The 23693-nt window shown below is 37.1% G+C and overlaps 1 protein-coding gene across 4 annotated transcripts in view; it reads right to left on the reverse strand.

Annotated features, from left to right (window-relative positions):
* spire1a (spire-type actin nucleation factor 1a) overlaps window positions 1–23693 on the reverse strand; it is a 47262-nt gene that overhangs the window by 19862 nt on the left and 3707 nt on the right. For all 4 annotated transcript variants that reach the window (XR_013795155.1, XR_013795156.1, XR_013795157.1 and 1 more), the window contains exons 2-4: window positions 22860–22894; window positions 5196–5429; window positions 2325–2450 (exon numbers count right to left, since the gene is read on the reverse strand). Coding sequence is in view for 1 of the 4 variants with exons in the window: in XM_079591642.1 (XP_079447768.1) it covers window positions 2325–2450; window positions 5196–5429; window positions 22860–22894 (395 nt within the window). In the remaining 3 variants the exon portion in view is untranslated. The remainder of the gene's footprint in view (window positions 1–2324; window positions 2451–5195; window positions 5430–22859; window positions 22895–23693) is intronic.

Below are 23693 nucleotides of genomic sequence, written 5' to 3' on the forward strand. Positions count from 1 at the left end.
TGCTCTAGACCCATGATAACAGCTCCTGTTTCAGCCACGAGGCCACGACCCACCAACATGTGACCTCCACCCAGTGCCACTTGGTGCTGGAGGATTAGGAGCTACAGCGAGCAGGTTAATGTAAACTAATGCCTTTGAGAGAAAGAACACATTCAGTGGGATAAGGCTCATGTTACACATTCAAATGCCATTTGATTACATGTGACAGTTTATACAAACAACACATTACACAAAAATGGGCTAAACATGCCTGACTGACTAGGGAGATCAAACAGCTACCCCCTTAAAACTGCTTCTTACGAGCCTTAGTAATAAATTTAAATGCACACCAACCATTATGTATGTGTGTAGTAATGGTTAGTGTGTGTGTATGTATATATATATATATATATATATTACAATTCAATTGAACTCTAAAATCAAATTATGAATTGAAAGAATATCTCGGTGTCAGAGACAAAGCAGAGACTGCCTGACCGAACACGTACAGGCTTCAGTGAGCACAGTCTAGTCATTGAGGCTGGCAGACTCGGAGAGAGCTGGTTATCCAGCGAGCAAAGAGTGTGTGCTCACTGTAGGACAGGAGAGATCGAGACAGAGATGCACTTCCTCCTTCACTGTCACAGATTTAAGTCAATAAGAGACCTCCACATAAATAAATAAAAATCATAACTTAATAAAGAACTTTACAGCCATGACTGAAGTAGAACAAATAAAGATAATATATGGATCAGACAGCAGCACAGGCTGTGAGATATGTGTAGATGTGCCACAGCCTTTGGGATGAACTGGAATGGAGATCACGGGTCAGTCCTTCTCATCCAACATCAATGCCTGATCTCACAAATGCTCTACTGGATGAATGGGCAAAATTTACCACAGAAGCACTCCAAGTGGGAAGCCTTCCCAGAAGAGTAGCTGTTATAGCTGCAACGGGGGGGGACCAACTCCATAATAATGTCTATGTATTTAGAATGCGATTTTATCACAGTCCCTGTTGGTGTAATGGTGTCCCAATACTTTTGTCCATATTGCATGCATGCATGTATGGATGGATGCATACGTGTATGTATCCATGGGTGTATGTATGCATGCATGTATGTACTGGTGTGTATGTGTGTGTGTGCGTGCGTGCATGTATGTATGTATGAATGGATATATGCATGTACCGGTATGTATGTATGTATGAATGGATATATGCGTTTATGGATAAATGGACGGATGGATGGATATGGCTGTTTAGTAATGAAATGTCAAGTATTGACAGGTAAAGATGTTCATAACTGATATCCATGAAAAGATTAGAGCCAATATCTTCAAAAAAGTTTCTGCTTGATTCGAATGTAACATTTACTCCCTCTTCCATTTAGCCATTGACAGGGCCATGCTATATGCAAATATTGTTTTTAAGAGTTAATAGCATCTAAATAAAACCATGTCATAAAAGTATAACACTTCATAATATTGTTTGTCAAAAAAGTGTTCCAGTGATTTATTAACAGTTATATCAATAATAATTGGCTTAACTTACAAAGCAATGCTAAAGAGCTTGCCATACTAAAGTCTTGCTTTATTTTTTAAAAAGGTCTCTGAAAATATTTGAGACATAATAATATAATAATGATGAGGCACGTAAAATCATATATGTAAAGGTAAAAGGTAAATAAGAACATATTTATAATAATCAATATATGGTTAAAAAAAAAATTCAGTAAATAACAAAATAATTACATATCCATAATTTAGCAAATATATCTCTCTAAATGTTGCCATCTTTATTGTTGGATTATAGAAGAATTTAATTAAATATTGAACAGAAATACCAGATCTGTGTAGATAATAAATGTCTGAGAATACTGAAAGCCCAGTAGGAAAACATTGGTTCAAGATTTACACTATTAAAACCTGATTAAACAAGCGTATGGCAATGCGTTAGATAATAATGCACTAAAGCGTTGTTGGTTTCAATCCACCTCCACAGTCCACGGCCTGTTTATGAGTCACTTGTGCTGTCAGCCCACTCACTCTATTCTATCAGATAAACACAAACAGCCTCATGAGGCGTTCAGCAATGTAAATATATACAGCTGTTTTGATTTTCACCCAGTCATACTGTTCCAATATTATTGTAAGATGCTGACCGTTTCATTTGTTTGTTTGTTTTTGGCATAAATGACACAGAACTGAGAACACAACCCTGATAATATATGTGTGCATGCGTGCGTGCGTGCGTGTGTGTGTATATATATTTTTTAATTAACCCACTATTGGCAGTTGTGCCATAAATAGCTGTGTAGACATGAGTGTCATATGAAGGTCATTACCTCTTTGGCACACTTGATCTTCTCCAAGAAGGTGCGTAGCTCCTTGGTCTCTGCGTACAGGGCTCGACACACGGCCTGGTAGTGGTTGGGAGCATCCGTTGGGCTGGGGAGGTGAGACGTGCAGAGCTGGAGAAGAGAAAACAGTGAGATTAAAAATCACAGCATGAGACCAGGAATTCCCAAACTGAATCTTTGTGATTTCCATTTTTTATTAGCAATATTTCAAGTGTTTTATTTAGATTCCTATTAGTTTAAAAGTATCTATTTATTTAAATTTGACATTTTTAGGATTTCATTCATTATTAGTTTTTTTATCTACTCAAAAGCCCTGTGCAGTTGGGGTTTATGAACCCCAGTTTAGGAAACCCTGCACTAGAGTACCATTGATTTGTTTGGGCAACTGAGACCAAACAAGCAATGTATTTTTTTATTTGAATTATTACCCATTTGAATGTTGCTGTAAATATGCTATACACAAAAATGCTCCCAAACATTCCACTGCTTTGCCCCATTCACATGCAAATTGGTTACATTACGACTACAAATCTTCACGAATCGCTCTGTTCGTCAAGAAGTCTCTTTCCTACAATAGTTCACAGGGTTTTAGAGGAGAGAAGTGCATTTTAAAGGTCAATGCATGTCGTCTCCATCTCTGTCTGATAAGTTAATCCTTGCATCTTTTACAGACTTTAAGAAAGTCATCTTCTGAATCAGTCTGATAAGTTCATTCTTGCATTGCATTACACATTATGATTTGGCACATAGCTGAGAGCCAAACCCAAAGCTTGCATGCCTAGCAGCTCAAAAACACAGGCCCGTTTAAAGTTCAGTGTCCCAGATATAATAGTTTGAGCATGACACGCATTTTTAAATATACGATTACTCCGACCAAAGACACCTCCAACCGGCTTAATTACATTTTTCCCCACACCTTCCTAGAGCTCTGCCCTCTTCAGGAATGTCTTACACAGCGTAGATTCACTATCTCCATGACGTGTTTTGCTGAGGAATCACGCTTGACGAGAATACTGACTACGCCAAGGGAAAGTGAACAACTTAGGGGAGCAAACCTGCTAGACTTGACAGGAGGAAGATAAGTGACAAAAAATGGATAAGGGTTTAAGAAAACTGTGGCAGAGGATGTTAAAAGAATGCTCCACAAACTCCTTTTACTTTCCCATTCCAGGCGAACGGGCCGATATAATAAAAGAGGCATGTCTCAACGGTAGTACACTATCTTTATCTTTTTTTAAACCTTTCTCTGTCTAATTAAAGAATCTAAAAGGTTTCACCAGGCAGAGTATAAATACAGTCAGTCAGCTTGAAGAAATCGAATGTCATGGTCCGTTTCTGTGCTCAGCCTCAACACTAAAGTCAGAGACAGAAAGGAAGGCATGAAAGGACAGAGATTATCTAACTTGTCCTGAAAAGGCCCAGCAGAATAATGCAGAACGTACTGTGACCCACACTGACCATTACCAGATGCATGTTGTGGTGTATCTTTCCATGGCGCACAAGTTAAAGGTACTGCTTATTACGATGTTAGCTCATGCTAAAGCTGGTATCTGTGTGCACACAGTCTGGTCGTATTCTTTCTTTCCACCGCTCGTAAAGATTTTCTACATTAGCGTATTGATAAATGTGACTGTAATTTAAAATAACTGCTGCTAAGTGTCTAAAGGCCTTGATGGAGTCTCAGGGTAATGTGTTACTGGAGTGGGCCTGAGGGAGCAGCATAATGAATAGCAGCTGAGAGAGTATCTCTCAGTAAATAACATTCACAGATCTTAAGAGAGAATAGATTAATCCAAGATCTTGCTTCCCAAGACCCACAAAAGGGAAAAAACTGGACTTTTTTATTGATGTAAAAATGTATAAAATGTATATATGGATTATATTATATTTAATTAAAAATCTGTATTTCAATAAGATTTTAACTCTTTCCCTTGCAGTGTTTTTTTTTTATGTTGTCAGTCAGCGCTATAATTTGTTTATCCCCCCAGCATATTTTTTTGTATGAATATCTGAACAGAGCCAATGCTTCTAAACAACAAAGAAAATATTTTTTTTTACTCTAGCTTAATGTATTCTTATTTTTATCAACACTTCAATGTGGGTGAGTTTCATAAAAACATTTTGAACAAAAATCTGAGAAAATTGCATGCTTCGTCCAGATCGGATTCAGATTCAAAATGATGTTCAAAACATAGATGGGGTAGATCGAGTCCATCAACACCTCCAATGCTTCAGTCAGTACCTTTTCATGGTACTGACTGACTTTTATTCTGTAACATTATGCAGTTTTGTTGGCATTAGAGAGACATTTATATGCTGCTTAAGCTCGGGCCACACTAAAAGATTTTTCAAATGTGAGAGACCACAAACATGACGATAAGAAATCATAGGTTTAACCGTTTAGTTCCTCTAGTGTGGAGTGCATCAAATGTGACCAGGAAAGCACAACACACACTTACAGATTCAATTCACAAACAACCAGAGTTCCGCCTCTGAACACAGGAAAACATGGCGGACGACCGGCAAGAAGAAATGGCGCTTATAGGGTATGGACTGCTTTTTACCGAAAACTCACAGGGGGGGGAAAGGAAAATGTTTAGATGAAGTCGTGGAGACGGTGTGAACATGGACTTGTTACAGCGCAAGCTGGAGACGAGTATTCTGTCAGCTCGCTTTCTGATTGGGTATCGTTTTGTTTCACGTGATAATCTCCATAGTGTCCAAAAGTGTTGTGTCATAAATTACGGAAAATTCCGTCAATGGCAGGGAAAGAGTTACTAATAAAATTATGATATGATAATATTTCATAAAATTATGATTTTGATTATAACCCGATAATGATCTATCAATACTTACAGAAATGATGTCACGGTAGCCACGAATGTTGGAGACTTCTGCAGGTTCTTCCTCTCCCTCATCCTCTTCTTCCGTTGCCTCGTATCCCTCATCAGGACAGTCTGTTTCTGTGTCTGCCATGTTGGTCATGAGGTCGATGAGCTGCTCCAGAGGAGGGCTGAGTTCTCGCTCCTCATGCTCCTTCAGCCCGTAATCCAAAGCCTTGTAGATCATTATACCCAGAGACTCTATGATCTGTAACATACACAGTCACATTCATCAAGCATTGCTGAATAAATAACCATAAAATCATGACATCAGAAGCAACACGTGCTATGACATAAACCTTTATTTTATAACCCATATCATGACCACTGATAAAAGGCATCCGAAGCTAGCTCAAGAGAAAGAGCCTCTTGGATAAGCCTCATTACAGTCTTATGACTCTCAGAGGCCTGCATGGTTTAATGGAGGGGGAATTCAGATGTTCAGATGTGACAAACGCTGGATACTTGGCTCAAATACGGCTTGACAATAAGAACCAGTCAGGCTAGTGCTGCATTTATGTCATCTGTTGCAAACCTGTCTTGCCAAGATACATTATAGGATTTATGCTAATGAATGTCAATTGCTGAATTATTATTAATGAATTACCGTAATTGTATTTAAATATAATAATAAAAAAAGCAAAAAAAATGTTTTTGCAAATTATTTTATTTATTTAATATATAATTATTTTAGATATAATTATATACAATTATTTATGCTAATGAATGTCAACTGATGAATTATTATTAATAAATTAATTGTATTTAAAACAATAAGAATATTTTCATATTGACGCTTTATTAAAAAATATATATATTATCAACAAGATAACATTTATTATCCCTTATCAGTTATTTAAGCTTTGCAAATAATTTTTTGTTGTACATTTGTCTCATGAAGAAATATATAAATTATAATAATTGTTAATATATGAAATAATGTATTTGATATTTATTTATTTAAAAATACTCTGACATTATATAAAAAATATATTATATTGTTTAATATTATTAGTGTTAAGGACATTTCATTATTTACAAATATTCATTCATTCATATTAAACCATATTCTTCTGACAAATTATATATACAACGTTTCTAAAAAATAGCAACAATTTTTAATTTGAGCCTCATGTTCAGTAAAAAAAAATAACACCTTTCAGTGAATCAAATTTCCAGATAAATATGAACCCATGCTGTTACCCACCGTGTGCCTGTGTTTCTGTGGACACAAAGAGGCCCTCTGTTATCACATGAGCCATCAAGGAGTTGATGGACTGGCCTAGTGTTTTGTACAAGTTCAATAAGGTTCATGCGACCGAAGCGGATGTACTCGTGAGTCAACTAAAAATCAGCCTGGGAATCACTGAAGCTGGGTTCACATCGGGAGACTGTCATGACCCAACAAGCAATCGCTTAAACCTAACTAATACAATTGAGCTGCAAGAACAGCTCATGCAGGGCAAATTATATTATGCAATTACTGAAAGAGTGGTAAAACCAACTATTTTGCCAATGCAACAGTTTGGCAAACATCTCAGAACAACAAGACGGTCTGATAAAGAAGTTCAAATAAGGAAGAGACAGATTTACTCTCAACCCTTTGTCAATAAACTTAAACAAAACTCTAACATGCTATAGAGAATTAATTGTTTATAAAGGGGGCTATACGAAACGCCTTATCAGCGAAAAGATAAAAACCAACATAATTATTGTTATGTAAGCGAGTGTTCAAGCAGATGAGGCTTCGCCATCATGTCTCCTAAACATTTCACCACTTCCAGCGCTGATGTACAAACCAAGACTCATCAGAGCTGCTCATCTCTATATCAATATTGACATTTTCCAGGCGTGGATTTGCTGTAGTTCATACCTGCTAAAACATGCCGTGTTCCAGACGGTAATCCTTGTCATGAGGAAAGCAAATATTATAAGTGTCCTGCTCTTATGTAATCTAATCGTCCATGTAATATGCTACACAAGAGCTCAGCTACATGATTCAAGTCTAGCTTGCATAGGATTGCAAACACAGAATGGACCCTAAACAGTGTGTAACAGTCAAGGATTCATTCATTACTAGCAGACTTGTTTTTAGGTGTTTTATAACACTGCAATGCTATGAGTGGGCAGTATGAGAGAATTCTCATATCTAGCTATGAGTCATTTAATATCACTGTGGTTCATAATGTTATAAATAGGGATCAATCTACAGTATATTACAATTCTGGCTAATACAGATGATAATTATTACCAATAAATGGTCAATATAAAAATGTTATACTATTTTGTATTTTATACTGTTCAGTTTGAGATTTGATTACATTTAACAGTGTTATAAAATGATTACTGTTTTGAAAGATTAAAGGGGTACTTTACCACTTTCATTAAAACTTTTTATTTTCCTACACAGTAGAAACTAGAAAATCTTTCGGAGCTACCTGATTGGAGAAAACAGAAAAAAAGGCTGTTGTCTTCCCTTTTGCGAAATAGCTAGGAAAAATTCACCACCCATAATGCACTGGGCATGTTGCCGTCCAAGGCCACTCCCACCAGTCTACTAGATTCGCTTGCCAGAGTCAAATACTGCCTTGCTTTAGTAGGAAATACTTCTTAGCAAACTTTCAGTCATAATGGTGTCGACTTGTATTGTTCCTGGGTGCAAGAATTCAAAGAGTAGGCTAAACGTTTACAGGAGTGAGTTAGTTTTGGTTTCCAGTGAAGGATCCAGTGAGTTGTAGTGGCTAAAGGCTACAAAGAATCGTAACCATGGAGAGAACACCAAACAGAAAATCTGAAAACCTTCCATGTATGTAATCAACATTTCAAACTGGATGACCACAAACACAGTGTTTTAGGCCAAATGGAAGGGAAAAAACTGAGAGTAACTGCCGTTCTGTCAGTTCCGTCTGAAGTGAAACACTGTCATGTACAGGTAAGAAAGCTGTTGCTATAGTATTCCATTTTTACCATAACGCTGTTTGAAGAATATACATAGCTCAATACAATTTTCAGTGATCAACCTACCCTTACAATAACTGTTCTGTTAATAAACCTCAGTCGATCCGGCTGTCCGTGTGCGGGGATACAAAAATATAATCTCTAGTTTTCACGAAAGCCAAAAGTTTTAATAAATGTACATTTCTTGGCCCAGGAGAATGAGTAAACATGGTTCATTAACTTAATTTACATATACTACCAACATTGTAACAATACAAAGCGGGATGAAAATTGGCAAAGTTACACTTTCATTTTAATTAAGCATTCAATGACGGAGAAGGTAATCAAAATGTATTTTTATTTAATATTACTTAATATTCATAACTAAATAAAATTCAATATAGAGTATAGAGTCAAAGTCAACCAATACAGATCAACTTAAAAAAAAATACATATATAAAATGTACTTGTTTAAAACATGTCCTGTTCAGTTTTCCAGCCTTGCTCCATGATTCTTTGTCACTCTCTCATAACACAAGTCCTGCCCTCAGTATAAAAACTCAGTTATAAACAGTCTTTCATATGTCCTTTTATTCCATCATTTTCAGGTGTGGCCAACATCAACAAAGCAGCAGACATCCACCTCAGTTACACATCTGGGAGAAGCAGAGCTGTTACATAACACAAGATCACCAAGGAGGATGTTGTATGATGATGCAAGATGCAGCGACAGCTTATCGAGTGGCTCATCACTTATTAAATAATAGAGAGGTTGGTTGGCACACGTCAGTAACTAACAGCCCTAAAGCTGAATATAACAGTTTTGATAATGGTTTGACCCAGACAACAGATCCACATATGACACACACACACACACACACACACACACACACACACACACACACACACACACACACACACACACACACACACACACACACACACACACACACACACACACACACACACACACACACACACACACACACACACACACGCTGCTTTTTCCTGCAGTAGTGGTAGTCTGAGGTACTGTACCCTTATGCTTGCGTGCATGTAATTCACAAGCATGGAGGGTGTGACTGTGAGAACATCAAGTTCCTGCAGACGTCCTGAAACAGTGAAGGAACACAGGACTATTCTCTCTGCAGTTTTCTCTCCAGGCTTTTGACTCAGGAGGAATGATGGGAAAAAATTTGCTTGAGTGATGGTGGATGGAAAGTGACAGAAGAGACAGCAAACATCCTGACACACTAACACATACAGGGCTACATCCAGTCAGAAACACAAGACTTGAACTAGACATGCATGAGAGAATTTTTATGCTGATCAGCTCTAAATCATTGTTTATTTGCTGATAGTGGAGACAATTAGTTTAATTGGTCATGCCATGCATATCAGATATAAAAACTAGCCCTCAACCCCCAACAAACCCACTTTGGATTGATATTTCATCTCCCTCGGTTTAAGTTCGCAATAATGATGCAGATGCCTTCCTCTCTCTCTGTCTCACGCTACGCAAAACAATGAAGACACAGGCTACTGTTCGCTCAGCCCAGTTCACATGACATCACTGCTCCGAGGCAAATCCTGAGATTGTTAAGGCCTGATTTAAGGATGAACAATATTCATAACCCTAATCATTTGTTACAATTGTTGCTCTTGCTTTTTTAATGTTTTGTGCATGCATAATTGAGACAATTTATTTTAAATAGATAGTCTACCATTAGCTAGTTTTGTAAATTGCCACTGCCAAAAAATTATATTATATTAAAAATACACATTTTAATAATTTAGTAATAGCAACAATAAAAAGGTGACGTATTGCATTTACATAAAAATTACGACTTATACAATTTTATGCATTGTATATCATTTTTGTATAATAATTCATAATAATATGTATTATTATTATATAATAACAATAATTATTATTATTATTATATAATAACAATAATAATTATTGTTATTATTAATCTATTCATATGTAATGATAAAATTCAATTAAAAATATTTCTCTTTCTTTCTTCACTATATTATTTTCCTATGGTATTTGTATATATACCAGAACTATAAGTGAACCTGACTAAAGCAGCAAAAACAAAGTCTCACCATTAAAAGCCATGTCCCAAGTGCTTCAACAACAAAAAAGTACAGTAGCCTTGTTTGAACCAGTGTAAGTTTTAAAATTAATTTAACACTCCTAACTTTCCTTACCAAAAACAAAATAAAAATGATATTTAAATTTCAAGCAATTCAAAACCATCATGGCGAACAGTGTGCATCTGAAGCATCTCAGCTGAAGGAAAAAATCCATTATTTATCAGCTTTAAGGGTACATTTACATGACAACGATATGCTTAAAACTGAAACATTTCTACTTTGAGTTTTACAGACAACACCATTGTCAAAACAATCTCCATTCACACGGATTCTTGAAAAGGACTAAAAAAAACTCTGTATTCTGCTGCCAGGCTGTTAATGCCGATGAAACACTATAGACTGAACACGTAACACGCATGACGTCATCGTCTTCAGAGATTCGCGTTTTTGTTGTTTACACGGAGACTGTTTTCAAAGACTTGCCCTTTAAAACAAGTTTTCAAAAGTTTGCGTTTTCAGGCACATATAACGCCGTTGTCGTGTAAATCAACGGCCAAAACGCATAAAAAGTTTTATGTTTTTAGTTGAAAACGGTATCACGGACGACAGGCCCTAAGATATCGGCCCAAATCTTCTTATCGGGCTGATACAGATAACATTAATTAAAAATAAATACATATCGGCAGATACCGATATATTGTGAATCCTTACTACTAGCAAACAGCATTCTGACATTAACAAGGGCTGTCTGCCTGTCAGACGCAGTTGGGTAGGCTCTCCTCCCCTTATTGAGTTAGCATGCCAGTGCCTTTACACAGATGTGGCCAGCAGTCAGCTGTCTGCTGAAACATCGGCATGTGGCTCAGCACACACACAAGCACATGATGCGTGAACCAATGTGTGCACAGCCGCATACATAAGAGGCCATGTGTTTCTGTAACCTCTGAACAATGTGCCACAAACAAACAGCATTCAAATGCGGAATATTTCTAGACTTTATCAGAATCATTCCAGAAACAATATTAAGAAGGTGGTCAGCTGTCCACAGCAGACCTCAATAGCACATAATCAATAGAACAGCTTGTACTGAGTCAAATCACATTATGCAAAAGGGAGGGGAGGTTTCCAGGTTATTTATTTATAGACGGCTGACCTTAATAAGATGGACCATCTAAACTACAGTGAAGTTGAGAGTGAGACGAGATGAGACAGGTTCTTCATCACTGTTCATTCACACCAGTTATTATGTCTATTCACTAGGGGGATATTGTGATGGGTTAAGATCATCAGCGTGCACAATGGGAAGGGATTAACATCAAAACACAAGATGAATTTCTCATAAAGACCAAGGTGAAAACCATTCATTAGTTTCAGCCTCAGACTCATGCTATTGATTAAGACATTAAAGGGATAGCTCACCCAAAAATGGTGCCATCATTTACTCACCCTCAACTTAAACCTGGGGCGGGTTGCGGCAGTCAATGGGGCCCTGTCATCAATAGTAACAATAGAAATTTCATTTTTGGGTGACCTAAACCGTTTAGGCAGCAGGCAAATTAGATATCCTTATGCAAAAAAAAAATGATGAGGCTATAGATTCTGAATATTTGAAATGGTTTCAATATTCATTTTCTGCAGTATCGATGCAGCTCATACTTTCCAACATTTTTGTGGACAGATGATTACTCCCTGCAGGTTTCTGCCAAAATAAAACTTCAGGGGTTTAACTCTTGAAAGTGAAGAAATTAAGACATTGTATTATATTGTAGTATTGTTTACTACTGTAAACTAAAACAATTAATATACTAAAGAAATGTTTATTTACAGTACAGTTCTATTACGGTAGTGATATACTTCTGACTTAAAATGTAATTATTATTATTATATAATCCCACTCGGAGCCTGAGGAATATCAGAAAGCAGAGTTCAGTTAATGTGAAAATACGTTGACTTGGCTATGGTCACAAGTAAATTAACTTGGATACTGACCCTTAATGTTGTGGCAATTTGTCCCTGTGGTATTGAAAATGGTATCCAATACTAATATTTTTCCAGGTATTGTATCGAGGTCAGAAATCCCAGAATCATGACAACACTACATGGCAGTCAGAGTTTTACTTCCCGTATAAACTGCTTTTCATGACCTATATACCGTAACCTAAAATGGACAGATCATTAAAAAAAAACGGATTCTGCATTCATAAACTTTTCAAAAGACTTTCCAAACCACTTAAGTGTTTCCTTAGCAACATTCCATTAATAGAAGTTATTCATTCACCAGGTGGGTTTCCAGCAGTACTAAGGACAAATATATAAACACTGGTAAATATCTGCTCATCCAAGATGAACTAAGCAAACATTCCCATCTGAACTGCCTGTGTCGGTTTGACTTTCTCCGTGAGATCAGTGATGGTGGAGGGAAAAAGGCCACCCATGTGAAATGAGCTGACAGGAGAGAACAAAAATACATCCTGCCACTTCTTCCACGCATATACATTGCAGCTCTATGAAAAAGAATATGAACAATATGCCTGGTTTGACATCCCACCTCAATAGCTAAACCCACTTTTGGAGTGATATTTCATCCAACTCAGGACATACAAATTCATAGTAAGATGCAGTTGTTTTTCTTTCTCCTGAGCTCTATCCGTCTCTCACGTGACAAAAAACAATGAAGACACAGGCTACTGTTGTCGGAGCCCTTCTCACATGACATCACTGCTCCAAGGCAAAGTTTTCATAATTTCACCAGCACCATATGGAGATGAGCCACTCGAGAGGAGGAGAACAATGCCATTCTTCTCTAATTTACTCAACCGCCTCATGTCAAACTTTTTGAAGATAAACTTAGGATTTCTGACCACGCATTAGGAGCACATTCTGCAAGACCGCAGACGCCCAGCGGCCTCAACCACACCTTGATAAACTTACGCTTCACAACCACATATGAATTAAACAAGTTGGGGGGAAATGGCAGTTGCGCTCCAGGGTCCCATGGTCTTTTTTCCAACCCTGGATAAACTATATGAACAGGATGTGAAATTAACATCTACCGCCAACCAAATGTTGGAACTTTTCATATAGTGGCAGATAACAGAGCAGATCCATTTAGTTTATAATTGTAGCGTCCGTTGTCCAACTGAACTAAATGGTTTTTATTTCTATAATAAGCAATATGACAGTAGGGGCGGTGGTGCGGTAGGCAATGTAATCGGTGTACGGCCAAAAATCATATAACACCGGTAACACAGACTACCACAGCAACAGGGTGTCAAAATGATTTTTGCCCATTATATTTAGTTGCTGGTAAAATTGGGCATTCACCTGGCAGTCACTAGTCAATTTATTATTATTTTTTGTTGAGTATCATATTTAATACATCAGGCTTTTATGCCTCATAGTATGATAAAAGGAGAATATGGAGACTTGAGAAGGAAAAAAAGACACTTGAGGAAGAAAAAAACTGATGCCCAAACTGAGCAAAAATATGCAATTTGGTGAAGTTGTTGTAGAGCTGTGCAATTATTCAAAATTGAGTTTCATAACACCGGTTATCAAAATTGAGTTCCAGTATCGATTTTGGCTTCCAACGATTATGAAAATATGATAATCGAGATAAAGCGATTATTGTCCCCCATTCCGTTGCTTTAAATGCTTAATTTTATGATCAAAGCTTTGTAGATGTTATTTTGGGTTTCAAAACATAATGCAATTGAGAGATGATAAATGATAAATGAGAACATCAATTAGGCTAAACCTTGAGTTGCTTCAGTCCAGTAAGTGTTTATCTTGAAATATAAAGTTTAGCCTACTTCGTAAAAATCGGTAAAGATTCCAGAGCAAACAGACACGTGTACCACAACCTGGAGGAGGACGTTTTTATAATTATACTAAAAGACTTTTTCCTTGCTTAAAAAAAGTATTAGCCATCAATCAGAGGGCAGAAGGCATGTTGTGTACAACAGGTTTTTCAGGAAAGTTTTGATCATATTGCACCGATACTAGGCCACTTTTTCCAGAATGAGTCTGATACCGACAACTTCATTTTAGGTACTTGTCGATACCGATACTTTCATTTTAGGTAGGTTACTTGTTGATACCAAGTATTTGCATTTGTCTATATATATATATATATATATATATATATATATATATATATATATATATATATACATATATATATATATTGAAACCAAAATAATTATAATCATATTAGTTGGCTTAATTCATTTAGCAAATATATTTAGGCTACTTCAATTCTTTTAACAGTTAATTATGCCTGTTAAAATGTTACATGCTTCTGTTACTTTCACTGTTCATTGAATTTCTCTATCGTATCTTTCATTTAATAGTAATTAGCAACAAAGATACAAATAAAATACACCATGCTTTTTAGGTTTTTCAGGTACGTCTTACAGTAGTTTCAGATAGGCTACAGAAATTGAATAAAGTAATCACATGTTAAATAACACTTTACTGTATAAATTAAATGTAGATTAATCCATAATTAAGTTACAAAAGTTATCCAGTCTAGAATAGAGAGTGATTTCCTTCCTTGTCTATCATTGTTTGATTAACATTAAAAACACAGATGGCAGCAGGAATATTAGGCTGCTGGGCTGGTAAAATGCCCTTTTCACAAGATGTAAAATAAATATATGATATCCCCAGGGCCAGAGTGTGTGTGTGAAGTTTTAGCACAAAATACCCCACAGATATTTTTATATAGCATGTTAAAGTTTTCACTTTTTGAGGGTTTGCAAAAACGCACCGTTTTGTGCCTGGCCCTTTAAATGCAAATGAGCTGCTGCAGAGGGCGGGGTTTCAATAGCTGGTGTGTGTTAGCAGCTGCGATTAACTCACACAGACAAGCACTAAAATTACAGAAACTGTTCTGCCTTTAATGTTAAAACGGAGTCAGACCAAGATGGAGAGACTGAAGAAGTGACAACATGTAGAATGCAACAGGATGTCTCTGAATGGTTAGTTGATGAACTTATGTTGCTGATGTGGAGTTAACTATCTTTAATTAGGATATTCTGTCATCATGGTAATCTATAACTCGCTCGTATAAGAACTGTTGTGAGATGCACACAGAGTGACTTTCTATTGCATGTGAAAGATGGATGGAGTTTGAGCTGACTCACAAATGTACTCTTATACAACAACTTTTCCTCTTCTCAACATGGACTGCGTGTTCCCGGGGGCGGGGCTTATGTACATTTTAGGGTTGGTGATGTCACTAATCCGGGAGGAATGTCGTGTAGTCCATACCAGCCGTTTGTTGTAGTCCTTTTCTTTAAAAGCAAATATCTTCCTTTGCTTTGAGCTTTGAGCGTTGTAACTTTGCAGGTGTTGTTTATGCTCAAACAGCAACATTGACTACGAGTACACGAGCGCAGTATCATGCATCCCTAATATTGACAATTTAGAGGCCTATAGGGTTTATAGGGTTAAAGATTTTGCAATATGCTGAGAATTGCTATAACATATATTTTTATATATTGCCTGCAGTAAATACCCACAAAAGACCTGATTTAACATCAGCTTTGCCATCCTTGGTTAAGGCTAACGCTATCTCTGGATGGTGGCGTGTGAGGAGGTGAGTTGTATTATTTTCACATGACACTCCAACCAAATCCCGTATGTCATATCGACCTCATTCATTTCTTCCTTGTTAAAAAAAAATCCAAAATAAGACTATATATTTGAGCATTGTTAATATATCTTAAACGTGCACCACTGCTGTATAGGTTTTCTCCCCCACCCCTATAGCCACCCTTTGGGGGACAAAAAAAAGTACATTTCACAACCTGTATAAGAACACAAACTGTATTTAAGGGGCATTTAAGGACTGTTTCCCAGGAACATTTGGAACCTAAAGTACAGAAAGACATCCACTCAGCAGACTGGCACAGAGATGAACCGCTGAAAGCTAAAGAATGGACTACAAAAAACACTATGAGAAAGTGAATGAAAGAGAACAGTTACATAATGATCTGGGCTACATTGAGAACACTACAGCAAGGTGGACATTTGCTTCCCACCGACCAGCACTGTGACTCACTGTCCCATACACAGACTGACAGGAGGACGACTTGTGCTACTGTTGGAAAAATTGTGCCTACTGCCTCAACTCTCTCTGACCTCATTCAAGCTAAAAAAATTAATGGAAAATCTATTATGTGATGTTAAAAAAAATCGTATCAATCTCAACACTTTTTAATCTGTAGCGCATGATGTCTAAAAAGGTCTGAGTTATGTAGCTGCCATCGCTCTCAGTAAGAGTGATAGACAGCAAAGAAAGAGACATCATATGCACTTTCTGTAGTTGTTGTGTAGTCTGTAAAGATGGACCGAAATTTCATCCGCCAAAAATTATCGGCCAAAAAATGTCATTTTCAGCTTTTGGTTGAATGAGAAAAAAGGCTGAAAATACAAGGAAAAAACATCCGCCCCTCCGTGTTCAGCACTCAGGTTTCACTCTCGCGCAGCTTTGCGAGCGGCTCCGCTTCTGAAGAAGACGCACAAATAATCTTTCCAATAATCTTTTCGGTTTCGGCCCAGAATTTTCATTGAAGTAGTCTGTGTATAAATGTTCAATTCTTATTTTTAGTTCCTTTTTAGCTCTTATTTTACTTCTTTGTTTAGTCCATTTAATTATGTACAGTTTAGTTTTGTAGTCCTGCGTCCAGATTGTCTTATGTAGCACCATAGTCCTGGAGGAACGGCGTTTCGTTTCACTGTGTACAGGCTGTATAGTATAGACTCCGGCAGATGCAGAATCCCGGTGGGATCAAAGCAGAAAACTCTATCTAGATGATCTGTGTGAGGGGGCCGGAGACTACGCTTCTTCAGAAACCGAAAACCATTAGTCTCACTCTGCTGTTCACAGCCCTTGAAGTCCTCTGGGAAAGGATGTGGTAACTTTATGAGGTTGACTCATGGCCAAACCAGCATAAATCTCATCAGACAAAGCCATTCAGCAGTTTAGTCAACCACTCAGTGACAGAAGCGACAGGTTAGGGATGTGCAAACCTACTTATTGTAACTAAGCTGTGGATTATATCAAAGCATTCCAGATAGGGATATTTAAGTGTTTGTTTCATTTTAGTAACTCTCAGAGGTTACTGCAAAGAAACCTCAGGTTTGTCAGGATGTCTAAAGTGGACTACCGGAATAAAGTATTACCAATAATCTTCCAGAAGGCACAATATGTTGAATAAGAGAACAACTTGTTTTTCGACACTTATTATGTGGCTGAAAAGTGATGGTTGTGCGTAAATTGGCTCCAAATGCGAATGGGAAAATTAAAAATAACGTTGTGCGTCAAGGCTGTGTGTGACCGGGCTAAAGTACTCACACATTCTACCGCATCCTTACACACAAACAGACTCACACAGTCAGCTGAGGAAGGAAAGTTATGCAGCGAGGTGAAAGAAACAGGCTTTGTGCAAAGAATAAGAAAACCTCTGGAGAATAAACCACGAGAGCATCAAGCTCACAGCTAACAAACAAGTTCCCCAAACCCACACAACAACTAAAAAAGAGAAAGCGAAAGTGAGATGATATATATTTCAGAGGTGAATTGTTTTTTTGTTTTTTTTTACTCAGACACTGAAGGGGAAGTTGTAATGGGAATTTACTTGAGTCTCAACAGGTGTTTTACAGACCATCAACATTCCTCCTCATCCAAAGCCTGTCTAACAGCGGCCTCTCTCTCGAGACCAGAACCACAGACAGGTAGTATGACCTGCAGCTTGAAGAAACTCTCATTAAGGGGTCTGATAATCCCACTTTAACCACCGAACTAGATCTTGGGTCTAATCCTCTTTGTCTGTGCACCTTGGCGGAGGAAACACGGCGATCTTTACAAGTTTTCATTAAGCTGCCAAGATGCCTATTGGTCAAAATGGACTGTGTCTTTCACCCTTCAGATCATGTAGATCAAAACAAGCTTTAATGATCAGTTGGCAGATGCACATCAGTGAGTAATGGAAGCACTTAGAAACCCAGTCTGATTTTGATGGAGTGGGTTTGTTTTTAGCTGAAAGACCCTGGTGAGAAGCCAAGGCATCTAAATGTGATTACTATTCTCCTATTTATAAAGCAATTGAGTCCTGCCAATAGTACGGACTGAGTTAATGGGGAAAAACTGGGTCAGCTCGCCTCTATCTGTCCAGAGAACTGCCAAAGGCCAGAGTGGGCCGGATGAAGCCCAACCGAGAGCACTTCCTAAAATTAACACCATTTCGGGCATGGATCCATATTGATAACTTTATTGATGAGGTAAAAAATGACAAATATCATTGAGAGACAGATTATGTCTAAGAGCTGAAAAATGTTGCATAACATCTTGCCTACCAAGATGCCTCCATCTGATTGTTTTTTAAAGGCAGAACCGAGGTAACCTTTACTTCCTATCTGGGTGAATGACACACGGCCAATGTTGTTGTTAACTAAAACCAAAAAATTATTAAATCTATTTAATTCATTCATTCATTCATTCATTCATTCATTGAAATAAAGCTAAAATAAAATATAAACATCAAAGAAAAACTTAAATTACTAATAAAACTTAAATAAAAATAAATGGAAGCTAAATAGCGTAAAAAAATGGTAACTTTTAAAAATGACAAAAACATAAACTGACTAAACCTTAAATTAAAATTTAAGATATAAACAAACACAGTTAATCCAAAATATGAATAAATGATAGTAAGTAAATAAATACACCGCACAGGGCTTCTTTTTGTCCAATCCATTATGCATAAGATGACTTAGGCTAAATACACCTATTTTATGATGTTCTTTTTAAAAAATATTAAAATTAATTTTGATATTTTTTGAGATAAAGTAAAAAAATATCAGGGTGATGACAGTCCTGTCCTATAAGACAAAGCCTAAATAAAGGAATTACATTTCTAAAAACAAAACCTTACTGAGTTAGTTTGATAGTTTGGAAATAATCATATTTTATTGTAATTTCTAATAATATCACAGCAGACACTCAAGACTGTCTAAAACTCAACAATTCTCTTCAAATGTCAAATAATTTAACCTTTTCATGACCGAGTTTGTTTAGTTAGTACAATGTGTTGAGAATTCCTAAAAATTGTGTGATATTAAGAAATTAATAATTGATGATAATTGTAAAAGAAAAAAAAGAGGTAGGCCTATATTTCAAAACTTGATTACATAATGAGTAAGATGCGTGTTCGACCACATAATATTAAAGTCATAACATTTTTCTTGAAAATGCCAAACCGATACAATACCACATACATGGGGAAAAAAAGTACATTTCTAAGAACTTGACACGTGTTTTAAACTCGATTTTTCCTTGTATCTTGGATGTTTACATTTGTCATAGACTCTTTAAAGAAACAAGCACAGCAATAATAATGTCACTTTTTCATCTGTAAAGCTCACTTCAATCTGTTGTAGACCATTAGGGGTGACATGATGCCTTAGGTGGCCTGTCTGAAACCAGATTCCTTAGGAGATATGTTAAAACAGTACTGTTAAGTCGCTGACAGACAGGGCGGTTAGCTTGAGACACACACAGCCAGACGGGTCTGGATGTGGTGGGTCTGTGACGAGCAGCAGAATACTTTGTTCAGTCAGTGTAGAGGCAGCGCTTAACTCGGCCATGAGGGCGAGGTCTTAAACATGCATACTGCAACATCACATGATCGCTGAGAGAGAGGTGCAGTCATGCAGAACAGAGCACACACACACACACACACCCTCGCATTACTGCCCTAAGACAGGGTAGGCTTTATCAAGAGGAGGGCGCCTTCGCCCAAAGCTCTGATCTCACTGAGTGTACGTATGAAACATTATGTACAAACGAAAATCCTGTCATAATTTACTCACCTTCATGTTGTTCCAAACCTGTATAACTTTTTTTTTTTTGTGGAACACAAAAGGGTTTTAAGCTTCAGAAAGGAAGTATAAAAGCCTTCTGAAGCCATACAAATTAAACAAAAGTATGGAAGGTTGTTTCCGCCACTGAATACAAATAAAAAAAGGTAACTTTTTATCTAGCAATTCAGACTTTTTGCCCCTCAGAACTGCAAGATATAAACTCGCAATTGCGAGAAAATATTTCAGAGCAGAATTTGACACTCGCAATTGCGAGTTTTTCTCGATACTGAAAGAATTTGACACTCGCAATTGACCGTTCGCAAAGACCCGCCCCCCTTAGTAACTGTCGCTATGTCCGACACGCTATGCCGCTCTCTCACGCCACACCATGTTCTCACGCAATGAAAAATACATCACGGAGCAGAGAGGACACTGACAACACACTGACAGACAGGAAAGACCAGGTTACTTTTCGGTTACTTTTGTAATTAAACATATTAAACAAAGTCTCACCTTTCAAATTTGGTCATTTTTTTAAAGAAATTTAAACAATAAATACTGTTTTGTGGCTCTTTAATGTGTCGTGACAGATCGCTGTAGAGCATCAGTTAAAGCTGCTCGTGAACCGATCATCTCTTCCTTCTAGTTAATTTATAGCATCAAATAAACATGAATGAACATAAGAAGGAATGTTGTTTTAACCGCAGAAAGATGTCAGTACACTCCGTTTTTCAAGTTCAAATCCTCCCATGTTAATCTACTAACTTTCCTGACTGCTTTGTCGGACAAAATGGCGGATGGCGAAGTATGATTGGTCAGATAACCTGTCAATCAAGCTCCCTGCGAAGGGTCAATTCTGAGAAAGTCATAATTGTGAGATAAAAAATGTGCAATTCTGACTTTTTCCTCGCAATTGGGAGTTTATATCTCGCAAGAATTGCGTGCTGACGTCTTTCTCAGACTTGGACTTTCTTTCTTGCAATTGCAAGTTTAAGTTTAATTCTTACAATTCTGAGGGAAAAAAAGTCTGCGGTATATAATCTCAAATCTCCCCTGATGGTAATTGAGTGGGAAAGAGAGTACAGTGCGTTATTCAAAATTTCTCCTTTAGTGTTCCGCATACAAAAGAAAGTCACACAATTTTAAGCAACATGAGGATGAATGATGGCTTAATTTTCATTATGCAAGGCTGACCTGAATCGCTTGCATCTTAATAGAGCAGCTAATCTATGAGATCCAGTGACAAGTGCTTGAATTCAGCAAAGAACATGATTCTGTGATTTTAACTAGTTTTACCAGGTGAAACAGCGCTGACATTCTCAACAGCACTGACAAACACGAGAAACATTGTGCAGTCAGAAGGCTTTTCAATCTCATATCATCATCATCATTTACCATGGATTTACAGTAGTAACACAAACTGGCTGTCCCACATTGTACAGCGGCCCCATAACCAGTCCACCCCTGAACTGCACCTTGGTATTATGGCAAAAATGTGGTATATTCATATAGAATTATTTATTATATTATGAATGTAGACCTGTATTAAAGAAGTAATGGAATGGAATTACAGTATTTTTTGTTATTAAGCTATAGCATTTGTTTTTTTCAAAATGTTTTTCATAACAAATAGCATAGAAACTATAGTTAGCCTAAATTTGACCTTAGTAGTGATGTGCTATATGGGTGGTTTTACTTATGGTTATCATGATCTAAATGTATGATACTATGGATGATGGTTAACTTTATCGTGATTGAAATAAAAATAGAGTCCTAACTTAAACAGTCATAATATTTTATCTATTTTATCACGATAATTCTTTTGGCCATATTGGCCAGCCCTAGTCACACGGTCTATGAATGTTTTATGTTTACAAAATGTCTTATCTTTGACGTGTATCAACTCTATCGGGAAAAAAAACGACAGTGTTTGTGTGCAGAGGAGGCAGGGCCCTGTTGTTCTGCTCTTTGAATATCTTCCCATTCACAGTCACGAGTTTACCGTCTAGTGCTCTGTTGATAATCTCGTTCAGAGATGGCCGCATGTGTTCTTTTTGTTTGGAAGTCTGTGCGTGTGCGGCTGTGTGGGCGCATGCTTGCATGTTCGCATCCCCTCTGTGGGCCCATCTGTTAACTCTGAGGGCATTTTAAAATCGATCACATTTAGCCAACAAATCTTACTTCAAAATGTTTAGCATAACACACAGTCCTATTTGCACAGCACTGTCTTCTTTACTAAATAGGAGGGCCGTACAAATGTCTTGTCCTGTTCAGAGTCGGGCAGCAGGAGATCTCTTGGTGTTGAAAAGCTTGGGAAAAAAGTATTACAGCAAGGTTTTGGCTACTTCCCAGAGTGGCAGGGAGCTTTAGGGAAACTTTCAGGCAGGCCGAGATCTACATAGTTGTCACGCCAACAAAGAACTAACAGCTAATGAATACCATCAAGACAATGAGGTTCCCACAGACACAAATACTCCTGAAAAACACTCGCACCTAAATCTAGCTGGCAAACATCCACACCACGGACAGAGTGACCACCAGAGTCAGCAAAAAACACTGCACCTAGAAACCTTCCGAAACCAAACATACAGAGACTAAAACTAGCTTTTTCCTCAGGATGGTTTGTAAAGCTGATGTCCTTTACCAAATATAGCAACAGAATGACTCATTTTTCTCAAAAGTCAAAAACCAGTCTGGCACCTCAACTAAAGTAAATAAGATGACTCACCTCTATTGATGAACTGGGCGGTTCAATGTGTTTATCTGTAATGGGGAAAAGAAAAAAGAAAGAGAAACAAATCAAATATATAATATCTGACTAATCAATTTTTTTTTAAATCACATTACTCTAAATATTTACATTTCATGTACGTTACAATTTCTGATACATCAATGAACTTGACAATAAATATAATCTTGCCAATGCATAAAGCAGTTAGGAGACTAAGTATACTTAGAAACAATTTGTTTTACATTTGTTGCAAAATATGCATATCTAAACAAATATTTAAGTGGTTTGAGAGCATGGGGAGATTATGTTGTGCTCAGTGTCTCATGGAAGTGGGCGGGCACTAAAGAGTTCTTTTGGCATTCTTTTCTTTGTTTTGATTCTCTGATTGGTGGAGATTCTCTAAAGAATCATGGGTAATGTAGTTCTTCACCAGGTATTCTGCAGTTGAACAATTATTTTTAAAAATAAGCTGAAATAATGCAGGCTGATAGCTTTAACAAAAGCACATATAATCGATTAACAACCTCATAGCTTACAGTAGCTCTTTAAAAAAAAAAAGGTTTATAGGTTATCATTAAAAATAAGCTCCCCTATGAAGAAAATGAACAGAATTTATACTTCCAGAATCGGCAACTGTTGCACTCTATTGTATTGCCAAGGTGTTCATGGAGGTTGCTAATAAATTGCTAGATGGTTAAAATGTTGATATGGATGGTTTCTTATTTGTCAAAAGAGCCCACCTTCAAGTCTCTAATATAATATGACTCGGGTCCTTCAATCAATGCGGGTCTATGGGTTTTGTTTTTGTTGCTCGTTTTTCATACACCAGTC

The sequence above is a fragment of the Phoxinus phoxinus genome, assembly GCF_949152265.1.
Source record: "Phoxinus phoxinus genome assembly, chromosome: 19".
NCBI classification, from domain to species: domain Eukaryota; kingdom Metazoa; phylum Chordata; class Actinopteri; order Cypriniformes; family Leuciscidae; genus Phoxinus; species Phoxinus phoxinus.